This window comes from Vicugna pacos, chromosome 11 (assembly GCF_048564905.1).
Source record: "Vicugna pacos chromosome 11, VicPac4, whole genome shotgun sequence".
NCBI classification, from domain to species: domain Eukaryota; kingdom Metazoa; phylum Chordata; class Mammalia; order Artiodactyla; family Camelidae; genus Vicugna; species Vicugna pacos.
In genome coordinates, this window is record NC_132997.1 from 54,776,231 (window position 1) to 54,789,842 (window position 13,612).

A 13,612-nucleotide genomic window follows, 5' to 3' on the forward strand; every position below is an offset into this window, starting at 1 on the left:
ACTGTCAGTATTATGACCAAACATAACTGCACTCTGCTATAATACAGTGATAGGATGGAGGTATCCTAATACGAGCAGGAGAGTTCTTTCATAAACTGAAAGTCCCCCAACTGTCTGAGCTTTCTGTCTTCTACTTAATAGATTTCCTTTTCCTTCCTTGGTGTCAGACTAGCGCATCTCCTGTCTACTTGCAGTTTACTCAAAACTGGGGCATGGAATTCAGGTAAACAAACTTACTTAAACTGTGTGCAAAATAAAATTTACTAGACTCTGAGTCATATCCTAAAGGCACTCTTGTGAATAAAATGAATAGGCTTCTGAAACTTGATTGAGTTTCTTATAGCCTTTGTAATATTTACTTACTAAATTGTTCCTTTTTTACATGTAGCTATGTAGTTTCGAACCCTGAGAATTCCTACTTTTTCAGTCTTGGCAACACCAAAAGACAAAAAGTATTGCAAAGACTTGGAATGAAGATCTAAAGAAAACAGGATGCAATTGAGTTTAAATTAGTCTAAATCCTTGCTATATTTAGATTAAAAAATATATGCAAGACTATTTAAGTCAGAATACTCATATAAACTAGTTAGAGTATGTTTTTCCCTTTGGGAAAGTCTAATTTGAAGACAACTTCTTTTTTTAATTGAAGTATAGTCAGTTTACAATGTTGTGTCAATTTCTGGTGTATAGCACAATGCTTCAGTCATACAGAAACATACATATATTCATTTTCATATTCTTTTTCATTATAGGTTACTACAAGTTATTGAATTTAGTTCCTTGTGCTATACAGTATAAACTTGTAGTTAGAAAACTAACTTAGGGTTACTGGGGGTGAAGGGGTTCGAAGGGATAAACTGAGGTTCGAGATTTGCAGATACTAACTACTATATATAAAAATAGATAAACAAGTTTATACTGAAGATAACTTTTAATTATCTATCTGTTTTGGTGAGAAAGGAACTAGAGGAAAGATTTTAAAGGCTTAGGGTTAACCCTATAGCTAAAATACATATTGCAGAAATTATATGGCTATGGTAGGGTCACATCTGTCAAAATGATTGGGATTTTTTGATACCTCCTCACACCAGCACCACTTTTTTGAGCCTCCACATAGATGACCAGCTCTGAGTTAGCAACCTTTCTTTCTAGAGAAAGGTTTATGCTATAGCCACATACATAAACTTTAATCAAACGATGCATGCTGAGATCCTGAATGAAGTTGTTTCCTGTGGGTCTTCAGCCATACTTATCTATGTGAGGATTCCTTTTGCAGATCATGGGCTTATTCACTATGTTGTATTTTGCTGGTAAAATTTGCATGGACTTTATCTCTGAGGTCCAGAGAACTCAGCACTGGACCTTCAGATACGTCCAAGGAGAAGCTAAAGCATCCCTGATCAGTGATACTACAGATGGAATGGTACTTTGCGATAAGAGAATAGACTGTATGGCATATAAAATCTCTGATGCCTTGACAAAATAATAGAAAATATTATCTATTTTCTAAGTTTTTAAAAATTTTGTCAAATCTTTACAATTTTAAGTTCAATTTAATTTTAATTTTTTTAATTAAATGCACAGAAAAATTGAACATGAGTACCGTGTACACCTATATTTCCATGATCTAGATATAGTAGTTTTAACATACTGCCAGAGTCATATTTGCTTTTTATTTCTGAATTACTTCAAAGCAGTTTGCAACACCATAGCAGTTTATGCCTAAATATTTTAGCAAGTATCCCTAAAATAATGAGCATTATCATTATCACACTGAAGAATGTAACTCACTTCTTAATACTGCCTGATAGTCTATATTCAAATTTCTCCATTTAGCTTCCAAATGCCTGTTATAGTTTTATTTTTCCCTAGAACCAGGACACAAGTTGGGTTTACAAATAACATGTGGCTATATTTTTTAAGGACTGAAATTTAACCCTACAGTGTTAAAAAAAAACTATGTTGCAAATGAAATCATAAACAAGGAGGTATTGTGTAAAAGAAAAAAATAACATTGGAGGTCTTCTTAATTTATAGGAGACATGTATATGTCCCCTACAGGCCTCATTTCCACGATTGTAAAAGGTGGACATTAATAATATTGACTTCAGAATATTATTATTTGAATGGCATAATTTTTCATAAGTGCTTAGCAAAGTGACTGGCATGTAAGATGCATGGACAAATGATAATTACCATTATTATTATTCTCATTAGAAAAGAGATAAGCAAGCCTAATAATTTAATATTTAGCTCTGTGTTTCAACCCAGACCATGAAGGCTATAAACTTTTATAAATTGAGAGAGTTTTATACCTGATAGGGATCTCTATGAGTGTAATCTACAAGGTTTTAAGAGTGTTTCTTTTTTTTTTTTTGACAGATGAGGAAACTGAGTTTCTTAAAGCTAATTTATTTATAAATTTGATTTCAAGAACTGCATATAAAAGTGTAGAAATATGTATTATTCCTTAAAACAAAGACCAATTCCAATCCCTAAATATCATTTAAAAATATTATAGAAAACTTTTCATAATGAATTCTCAAGAATATCTTTGAAATCACAATTTAGTATGCTTAAAAAATCAATGCAAAAACTTTTATAAATTTGTTCTCCAAATTTTGATTAGTTTGAATTTCTGCCAGCAGCATTTTAGATTTTCTAAACTCCAGTGAAATGCTATGCTATTTATATTTTTGATATATGTTCATTCCCTAATGTTTCTACGCTTATTTAAAAAATCATTAATCCCACTATTAAATTTGATAAACTCTGGAGGTAAGAACAAGAATTATCCTTTTAGAGATATTTATCCAATATGCATGCACCATGCATATTGGATAAAGTTTAGAAAAATTTGATTTTGAATGTTGAGTTCTAGCTACCTACCAACAATGAGTAATACTAATTAAGAATTCCCTAATATTTATAAAAATAGTAATTGTGACTTACTTATTAATAAAACTATTACTGTGTTCCAGCCAGATTTATGGACAGGGGATGTAACCGAGTTATATGATTTACTTAAGAATTCAATTTTCATTAAAAAAAATAGCTAAGTAAAGCAGAACAATGTTGTAGGAAGAGAGAACTATTACTAATGGCAACAGATGGATTTGCATACCAAATCAGCTATTAACCAGATGGGTAATATTTTTCAAGTAATTTCTCTTTCCTGGGACTCAGTTTCCTTATCTGCAAAATAAGCAATTTGGATGCTGAAGCTCCTGAAAATAAAATAATTATAGTAAAATATATTACTTAATCTCTGCCTAGGCTCCATAAGGTAGCTAGGTGAGTATTTTTAACTGTTCTTTCCCATAATATTGCAGAACGTGGTGGAGACTAGGCTGTTGTATTTAGATACATTAATCATAAGCACCATTTACTAAGTCCCTAAAATATTATAAATATCTTTGTTTACAGACATAATTCTAATTGTCAGAAAATCTAATAAGATTATCATGATTTGACATGTGATGAAATGGGGGCCAAGGATGGTTAAGTTTCTGTCTACAAAGCTAGTACTTGGTAGAGATGGAGTTTGAATGGAGGTCTGCATGAAAACAAGTTTTGCATTTTTCCTATTACCATTTTTTCCTTCCTTTTTTATCCTTTGAAGTGGTAATGAAAATGATTTATTAAAATGATTTAAAGTATTTAAGTAAAAAATAATGTAAGCATCTGAATATTTTAGCTAGTGATGAGCATAATGAAGTTAAAAAGTAGATGAAAACAATGAAAAGATCAATTATGCTATTAATACAGTCTTAGAGGAATAACAGAAGCCTGAGTTTGAAAGTAGACAGGAAAAATAAGAGAAATTAATTTTAACCTTGTAGAGTAGAAGCTTGGAAAATGTGTAAATGTAAATGACAAAGAAAATGCAATATCAGTGCTACAAAATTTTAATCCCATAAGCCTGTTCTTTATGTCCTGACAGTTTCTACTAATGACTGCAAACAAACATTTATCATGTATCTGTGTCTACTTGCAGGAAACTTAGAGTCTAGGGGCAGAAGACCAAAGCAAACAAACAAACAAACAAACAAAAAACACAAAGAAATGCAGACATAGACATATTTGCCACTATTATTCTAAAAAGGTGATTCTGCTTTCAAAGACCTTTATAATTATGCTACAAGAGAGAACAAAATGAACATCCTGAGAAACTAATGGATAATATGTTATGAAATTTTAAAAGAATAATTACACATAGCTGGAGAATAAAGGCAGATGTACTGTATGATTTGTCTTGGAAACACGATTGAGTTTGGACCAACAGAGATGGGGAAAGGGAAGAAGATAAGCAAAATAATTAATAGGCAGTACTGTAAGATACTTACCTTCAATAAAAAAAAATAACTTAGTTTACCTTGAGGGCACAATGCATAAAAGGCAGATGAAATGACACTGAAAAGCTGATAGAGACAAAGGTTATGATGGTGCCTGTGACCCAGTAATTCCACTCACAGATATCTACTCAAGAAGAATGCACCCATATGTACATCAAAAGTGCAAGAATATTCACTGTTCATATTAGCCAAAAATAGAATGCTCCCCAAGAGATCCTTAATAGATAGTAATAGATAATAATAGATCCTTAATAGTAAATGGTATGTATTTGCACAGTGAAATACTATCTGTACAGTAAAATGAGAATAAACAGATTCCATGCAACAATATAAATGTTTTTCAAATATATAAGTGTTGGACATTAAAGCCAGATACAAGAGTACATATATTATTATTATATTTTTGTGTTTCAGAACCAGAGAAATCTATGGTTTTAGAAATAAAGACAGTGATATTATTCTTGGTAGAGAGGGACTGGAATAGGACACAAGGAGGCTGCCAGGGTGCCCATAATATTTTATATCTTGACTGGGGTACCTGGTATATATAGATGTACTCAGTTTATGAAAATAGTTTCAACTGTACATTTATGATTTGGATATTTTTCTTTGCTAATTTCTATTTTAATTAAATGTAATGGTGATATTTGAAGAATTTATATTCTCTGTTCAGTAAAGAGACATGAAAGTATTTTTTAGCTGAAGAATACACAGTTCTATCAGAGTCAGGAAGATTGAGTCAAATGGTAGCAAGATAAAAGGACTGAAAATGAAAGAAAATTAAGACTGGGGCTTGTGTAGTGGTAATAGGAATACAAAAAAAAAGCAATGGTTGTGATAAAAGTGATAAGGATCAAGTGGACACACTTTGTGCCTAACTGAATAGGATACACCAAGAAAAGGAGAGCATTTCTGAAAAATGAGATTTCAAGAAGGGCTAACAGGCAGTACTACTGACAAACTTGAAAATAAAGACAATAAAGGATTTGGCAAGTGTTAGCAAATGGAGTCACATCTGGTCCGTTGACTGTTTCTGTACAATCCTAGCTAGGGATGGGTTTTCACATTTTTAAATGGTTGAAAATTTTCAAAATCAACATGATCAGAATAATATGTATGATATGGGAAAATTATATGAAATTCAGACTTCAGTGTCCATGTAAAGTTTGATTGGGACACAGCCACGCTCCTGTGTTTGCGCAGGGTCTGTGTGCGGGCTTGTGGGATAGCAGCAGCAGAGCTGGGGAAGGCAATAGGGTGCTGTGGTGTGGTCTGCAAAGATTGCTCTGTCTGAAAAACTCTGCTAACCTTCATTTTAGAACTAAAATTATGAATAATACAAATACTTGAAAATGCCTTCAACTTTTATTGAAGGGAAAAGAATAACCTTAGAATAATGAGGATCACTGTATAGAGTGAAGAACAGTCTCTATAGTGTAACAGTTAGCATTTAACAGCACCTAGGAATTTAAAAAGTGTATTAATACACATTCATTCATCTGATTTCTAAAACAATCTGTGAGGTGAATATCATTGTTTCTAGTTTACAAATGAGGAAATTTAGATTCTAAAAGATTTATGACTGTATTTCAGAGAATAATTACACTCAAAAGTAGGTGATAGAGAAATACAATTGAGGAGAATATATATCTTTTGTTATATTGTGGACAGGAGTTCTGTGCTTTGCCAGCATGATGATAGAACAAAAACTCTAGAGCCAGAGTTTCTGGGTTTGCATCCTGTTTCTACCATTTCTTCACGTGACAGTCTTCAGTAAATAATTTAATCTTTTAGCGACTTGGTCTCATAATCCATAAAATTAGAATAATAATGTTCTTACCTCATAGGGCTGCTATGAAGATCAAATTTTAAATACATGTAAGTTGCCTAGCAGAGTGTTTGGCATGTATAAATTTTAGTTATTTTCATTGTCTTGGGGAACAGATTTTAAAATCAGTTGACACACAATATAACCTCAATTGGATGGCATTGATTCAAAGAGCCTTTAATAGCTATTTATATCAGAGATGTATTCTACAGATTTGAGCAGGAGGAGGGACATATAGCTAGCTGGCAAAATTATCAAAGATTCTATTTACCCGATTCGTCTTAAGCTTTGTACCTCAGTTTCTTTGTTTATCCTGCACCAAATAATCCACTAAGAAAATTTTACCCAGAATTCCTAAATATCAAATATTCTCTTAAATTCTATTTTGATATTTTCATAGTGCTTGAAGTTGACTGATGATATGTAGTGAGTTATTCACAGAAGCACGAAAAACCTTCAGTGAAGGTGCCAGTCAGTAATTTAATGCCTATTGTTGTTGTTGTTGTTCCTCTTGTGGAAGGAGTCAGAATTCTCCAAAACTTTCAGTTTTGTAAACCATTGCCCAGCTTTTGGCCCTTTTTTTGGTCAGAAGTAAATATCTGCCAATTGTAATTCACCATGTGAGTTGAGACGTTACTAAAGAAATTGAATGCAACCCATGAGATTCTTGTCCACGGCAGGGTCAGTCTCAATGTTATCCAGTAATCGACTCTGTTCCCTGCATGGCAGATGGATAGCAGTTGCAGTTATTGTGATTTTGTGTCTGGGGAAATGTAGACAGGAGGGTTAAGTGACTTCTTCAAGGTCATATTGGAAATCAGTGACATTCCAAGGAACAGAACTTGGAATACATTTAACCAGATCTCCTCTTGAATAGTTTTAACTTTATCATGAGAATAGTGAGCAATTTTCCATGATATGCCAGTTACACTTCAAAATGATTTCTTAAGCCTAGAGTCATAGATTTATTATCTCTGAGATAAAGTCTGTAAAAAGAAACCCCCACATAAATCAATCTACAACTATTATTATTTTTAATTTTAAATATTTTTGTATGAAGATGGAGAGAATGATAATGACCAGTAGTCATGATGGAGAAAATTGATTTCTCTTTTTGAGCTGGTGTAATGGTTTAGTAGCTTATAACTTTCTTAATGGACTTGTATACTATTCCAGACATAAATGAGCTGTGTCTTCCTTTACATGCTTTGCCGTATGACAGCAGCAATGTAACTGCTGCTCTTTTAACATACCACATAGGCCACATTTCCTGAGAAAAGAAACTATAAACTATTTTCACATCTTGAAGAAGAGTCATCTGTATAACTCATCAATTAAAAATGTAGTCTCATAGCTTAATTCTTCCAAAAGAATAAAATACATAAATAATGAAAAGAAGGCAATTTTAAGTGTTAAATGAGCGAATATACTTTGATTTTTTGATGGAATGGGAGATAACTATCATTTATTGAGCACTCATTATATGTTAAATCCTATGCTAAGAAATTTAAAGGAAACTTCAAATCAGAAAGCTTCATTGTTTATTTTCTTTAATAGGCTAGAACTGAAGCATGGATAATTAATCTTGAGATTTTTACAAATGCCAAGTTATTTTAGACTGTGTGTTAAGCTTTATAATAGATAATAAGTGACATACTTGTTATTGGTTCTTCAATTTTTATTTTTGGTTGGATTTTCCATTGACCATTCTGGTAATTTCTTCCATTTATATATTTAAGCTTTATTGCTGTTGTACACTATTGCTTCAATCAAGTGTGTTTCCAGTATTCTGAACCCTAGTAACCACATTATTGCAAAGCTTTATGAGATGATTTATTTCCCCATGTATAGGTGTTGTAGAAGTTAGCATCTGGAAATACATAGGCATTGTAGGTACCATGTACTCCATGTGACTAATCAAATAACTCCACTTACATGACTTATCCTATCCTTTCTAAATGTTCCTTCCCAGATTTGTGTACTTACTTAGCTATTGGATAATGTAGATTTCTTTTTTGACAATGTAATTGTGTAGACTGTATCATGAAATTTTAGGGCTTTGATGGAAATTATTGAATCAGTTTTACATCAAAGTTCTTTTTATATTTGACAAAAAGTCATAGGTCCCAGGTGTATGGTTCTGAATATGGTATTTTAGGGGTATAGGTGGTTTTCTACCCATTCAAATTTTAAATTGCTAATGTAAGATGCATGTTTGCATACTGTTCAGAATATGATATATTCAAAGCATGACACTATGCCAAGGCCTTAAGTTTACTGTGCCTGAGAAAATGGCACCTCAAAACTCAGGATGCTAATTAGGGAGGGCTGCCTTAATAAACCCTGCCTTAACATTTCTATTCTTCCCCCCAAATAATTTGTATACAAATACACATCTAAGTATGTTTATATTGCACACCAGACACATTAATTCTTATGATTTTATATATGCACTTGTCTAGATACATATGATTTATGAAAGTATTCTGTATTGTTTACCAGTGTCTATTCAGTGTTTATATACAGATCTATATGTATATACAATATGTATGTATGTCTATATACATACATACATAGGTAGACATGGTCTCATTTCAAGATTTATTTTGTTATACTTCTACATTTTGAAGCATATTATTAGTACAATTAAATAAGGTATTGCTGTCTAACATATGTGAGGCATTACATCAAGTTTGAATTAATGTAAAATTTTAGTATGTTAGAAATTTGAAAAGTCCCACATTTATATTAAGGAGTAGATTTCAGTGTGTCAGATATTAAATTTTACATTGGCATTCTTAAAGTTAACATTGTAGTTCTAAAACAAGCAATTGTAATTCAAGAGATTTTTCATATGAAAATTGAACCTGGAAATTTTTATTTTGTGACTAAAATAACTATGATATGTCTCTATTTTTAAATGAACAAGTTTTATGAACATCCTATAATGACCACTTCTTCCTAAAATCTACTTTGACATAGTGGAATGATTACAAATCTAATTATCACATGTTACAGGCTAAGATGACTCAGTTGCCTGAGGCAGAAAAGGAAAAGATTGCTGAGCAAGTTGCTGACTTCAAGAAAGTAAAGAGTAAGCTGGATGCTGAGATTGAGATATGGGATGATACAAGCAACGATATCATTGTTCTGGCCAAGAAGATGTGCATGATCATGATGGAGATGACAGACTTCACAAGGTAATTATGTGGGAATTGATTTTTCTTATTTCTAACAGTTAGAAACATCTGTCCCATTAGTGAAACCTCAAGTTTCTCTGAGCGGCAAGTGCTAAAAATTAAGTGGTGTAGGAAAAGCAAATATAGAATTAGGAAGTTGTAGGTCCTTTTAGAGTGTTTGGTAAACAAATGTGGCAGAGTTTCTCATAAACTGCTGAGGAATAATTTTAGAGACCACTGTATACCCTTGCCTTCAGGAATCTTCCCTGTGTATCGTATTGGTATTTCTTTTACAAAGAAATTGGTAAATAAAGTTATGATCTGTGTTGATCTCTGTGATCAATATGAATGATTGATTTCCATAGCTACAAACTGAGTTGTCAACTAGATATATTTGAAATAACAATGCATTACTGATATACATAAAGGAATCATACATTGTGTGTGTATTCTAAAAATAATACATGTGTTTCTTACAGCTTCAAAATATCATTTTATAAAGCTAGCCAAAGAGAAGTTTTATATATATATATATATATATATATATATAGCACTTGCCTTACCAGTTACTAAAATGTACAAAACCACAACAGTTAATTTAGTCTTGATGTAATTATAAAAGCCACAGAACAAAAGAATACTCTAAAACAGACCTAGTATACTTAGGAAATCATTTGCTTATATCATTATATGTTATACACAAAAATAACATTAAATGGAGTAGTGAAATGTAATTTTAAAATAATAGTAATAAATGGAAAAAATGTACATGAATCGTTCACTCCAATTAAGATTGAGAAAAGCTTTCTAAGCATTATAGACAAAACTCACACAAAAAAATCATTAGATTGAACTACATTAACAATTCTATATATCAATAGAATATGCTAAACAATACTGATATATAAATGGATAATTCGGTAAACACCTATAACAAAAAATAACAAAAATGTGATGCCATTTATATATAAAGAATACTTATAGACATACAAAAAACTTCTTAATGTCCTAGTAGAAGAATGGGCAAAAATTTGAGCAGATAAATCACCAGTTTCTCTCCATAAAAGGTATGATGCATAAATATGTGAAAATATTTAACCTAAAATAGTTAAAATAACATACCTCTTAAATTTATAAAATTGACAAGAACTTTTAAAATCATCTTGGTACAGGGAGAGTATGGTGATGACAGCATATACTCTTATATCCTTGTAGTAAGTTGGCAATTTGTGTAAACAAAAAAACTTTTAAAAACTTTTAATATCTATATTTATATCTGTACATTATATATACAGTTTTGTAAAGTATGTCTTTTAGATACCAGTTTATGATTGCCCCCCTAGCTGTTGTCATTTTTTTCTAACCCCATATCATGGCTTCTAAATGTCTTACCATTCCCTTTTATACCCAGAATAATTCAGTTTTATCCTACTGCTTCATCTTTACAAAGATTCTGAGAAACTTCTCACCTTCTCTCTCTCTCTTTTGACACATATATAAGCTAGATATATATAACAAAGACACGAATATGCCTGAGAATAGGAAACAAACTATACTACAGTGATATTAAATAGTGATTATGTTTTAGTAGTTTGGTGGAATGTGAATTAATTACTTTCACTTTTAATTTTCTGTTATTAATTTTCTGTGATAAATATACATTTATTTTTAAAAATTAATAATTTTTCACATTAGTCCTCAGAAAGTGGATGTTGATTAAAGTTAAATCACTTCATGCAAACTTCCCAAAAGTTAAGACTGAGAAGGGCCACAAATAAAACCTTAATGATGTCAGCTTTCAACATTATTAAGGTACAGAAAATTGTGTGCATTTCAAAGTACCTTTAAGTAGGGAAATAAATATGAAATACCAACAGAGCTACTGCTGGTACTCTGTCACTGACATAAACCTATGAATCTGGAGATCAGGGATTGAGAAAATTAAAAACACCCAATGGAGATGGGAGGAATGTGAAAAGGTAATAGACAAAGCACACACACATACAAAAAACTGGACCAAAATGAGAATACCTGACACTAAGTGCTAAAATGCTGAACACAGTTCTGAGACTTGGCATTTACAACACCAGCTATAGAGATTGAGCTTAAAAGTGATTGGGTCTGGAATGGGAAATGGAGAGAATCTTTGCTTTTGAGAAATAAGGAAATACAAGATAGGTGACATTGGAGGTACATCAGTGATTGAAAAAGACATAAATAAGAAATGAAAAGGAACCTACAGAAATGAAAGGGAAACGCCATATATGTCAATCTCTCCCCTTCCCACCGTCACTAAAAATGTCATCCATTTCGGAAAGTATACTTCATAGTAAAAATTAAGGAGAGTGTTCTTGGTCTCAGAGCCCTGCCTAAAAAGAAAAGGATGCAGACCGGTGACATGCAAAGCTTCTGTAATAAGATACAGAAAATGGGTGCACTTCTGGGTGCAAAGGAATATGCAAAGGAAAATAAATAACTACCTTTAGGAGATACCTGTATTCCCATTTCACTGCAGCATTAGTCACAATAGCCAAGATATGGAAGTAACTTCAGTGTTCATCAGTGGATGAATGCATAAAGAAAATGTGATCTATAGAAATTGAATTTATATATATAATAAATATAAATAATTTATACAAATATGAGCTTTTAAGCCATAAGAAAGGAAACCCTGCCCCTGCCATTTGTGACAGGTGGATTATTCTGGAGGGCATTATGCTAAGTGAAATAAGCCAGACAGAGAAAGACTAATACTGGATGATACTACTTACATGTAGTATCTTAAAAAAAAAAAAAAGTCAAACTCATAGAAACAGAGTTGTATGGTGGGAGTTGGTGATAGGATAAATGCGGAAATGTTGGCCAATGATTACAAACTTTCAGTTATAAGTTGAATGAATTCTGAGGATCTAATATACATCATCTTAATTATAGCTATTAATAGTGTATTGTATACTTGAAATTTGCTCAGAAAATCTAAAGAGTTCTCATTCAAAAATAGGTAACTATGTGAGGTGTTGGATGTGTTAACTTAATCGTGGTAATCATTTCATGGTGTATACATATATCAGATTATCACATTGTACACAATAAGTATATTACAATTATGTCTATCATGTCTCAAAGCTGAAAACAAGTGATAATCAAAGCAATTCAGTTAAGGAAAGCCTTTCATCTAGAAAAAAATACAAAACAAAAATAAAACTGTAATGTAACACTCTAAACTAAAATGACTTTGAAAAATGTGTTGAAGATATATATTTTTAAAACCTAGACTCAGAAAACCAAAAACTAAGTTAAATTAAAAAAAAAAAAAAAAGAAATGAGGAATGCAGAGGGGAACTAGAGATGAGATCTTTGGAAAAGCCTGGGGCTGTGCCTCTAAAAAGGAAGCTAGAAATGTTTCCATGCACCAACTTAAAGGGGCATCAAGAGAAAAGTATTTTCCTTGGAGTCTGGGCCAAATGAAAGTCTTTAAGAAACATGACCTCAAGTCTGTGACCTCTTTGACAGATGAATTTCAAATCACATACTCAGAAAATGCTACCTTTAAAGAAGAATTAAGATGCAAGAAGCAATGGTGAGCAAGGAAATCAGAAAACATGTGGTATATTCAGCTAAGCTTTGGCAGAACAACAACGACAACAACCAAAAAGAATATTCGAAGTAAAAACATCACACAGAAAAAATTTAATTGTTGGTGATCAGAGTTAAAATGGCCTATTTTTATATTCAGGGAGAATTTAGAAGTATTAATACTATACCTTGTTACATAAAGAATACATATGATGCCCTTTAAAATTTCCAAGGGATCCCTAAAATAAAATTTTCATATCAGTAGATGAAATTAATGTCAAAGTGTTAGAAGTTAGAGAATGAGAAAAGAGAATAAAATGTGGCATGAATATAAAAAATGCAATGATTTTATAAAATATGCTAGGTGTATCAGTATTTCTAATACATACATGTAGCAAGTTTAATAGTTAAAAAATGTAAGTACAAAAATGCTGTAAATACAAGTGACAGAAAGTATCTCTCATTTAACAGAGGCATCTAGGAATCTTTTTTCTGGGAACATGGGAAAAAGGAGGAAATGCTTCTTGATAAAAGAGGAAGGAATGTATAAATAAATGGAGAGAATTTGAGGAAATAAATGCCTAACGACTTGTACTTGCTAAGTGATGTCAACCATGGAATAGGCGAAGCCTTGAAAAGACAAAAGTGGAGTGAGAGCTTGGGCAGCAGAACAG

The 13,612-nt window shown here is 31.9% G+C and overlaps 1 protein-coding gene across 4 annotated transcripts in view; it reads left to right on the forward strand.

Annotated features, from left to right (window-relative positions):
- CTNNA3 (catenin alpha 3) overlaps positions 1–13,612 on the forward strand; it is a 1,353,918-nt gene that overhangs the window by 1,230,056 nt on the left and 110,250 nt on the right. For all 4 annotated transcript variants that reach the window (XM_031682182.2, XM_072971428.1, XM_072971429.1 and 1 more), the window contains one exon: positions 9,202–9,383. In XM_031682182.2, the coding sequence (XP_031538042.1) occupies positions 9,202–9,383 (182 nt within the window). The remainder of the gene's footprint in view (positions 1–9,201; positions 9,384–13,612) is intronic.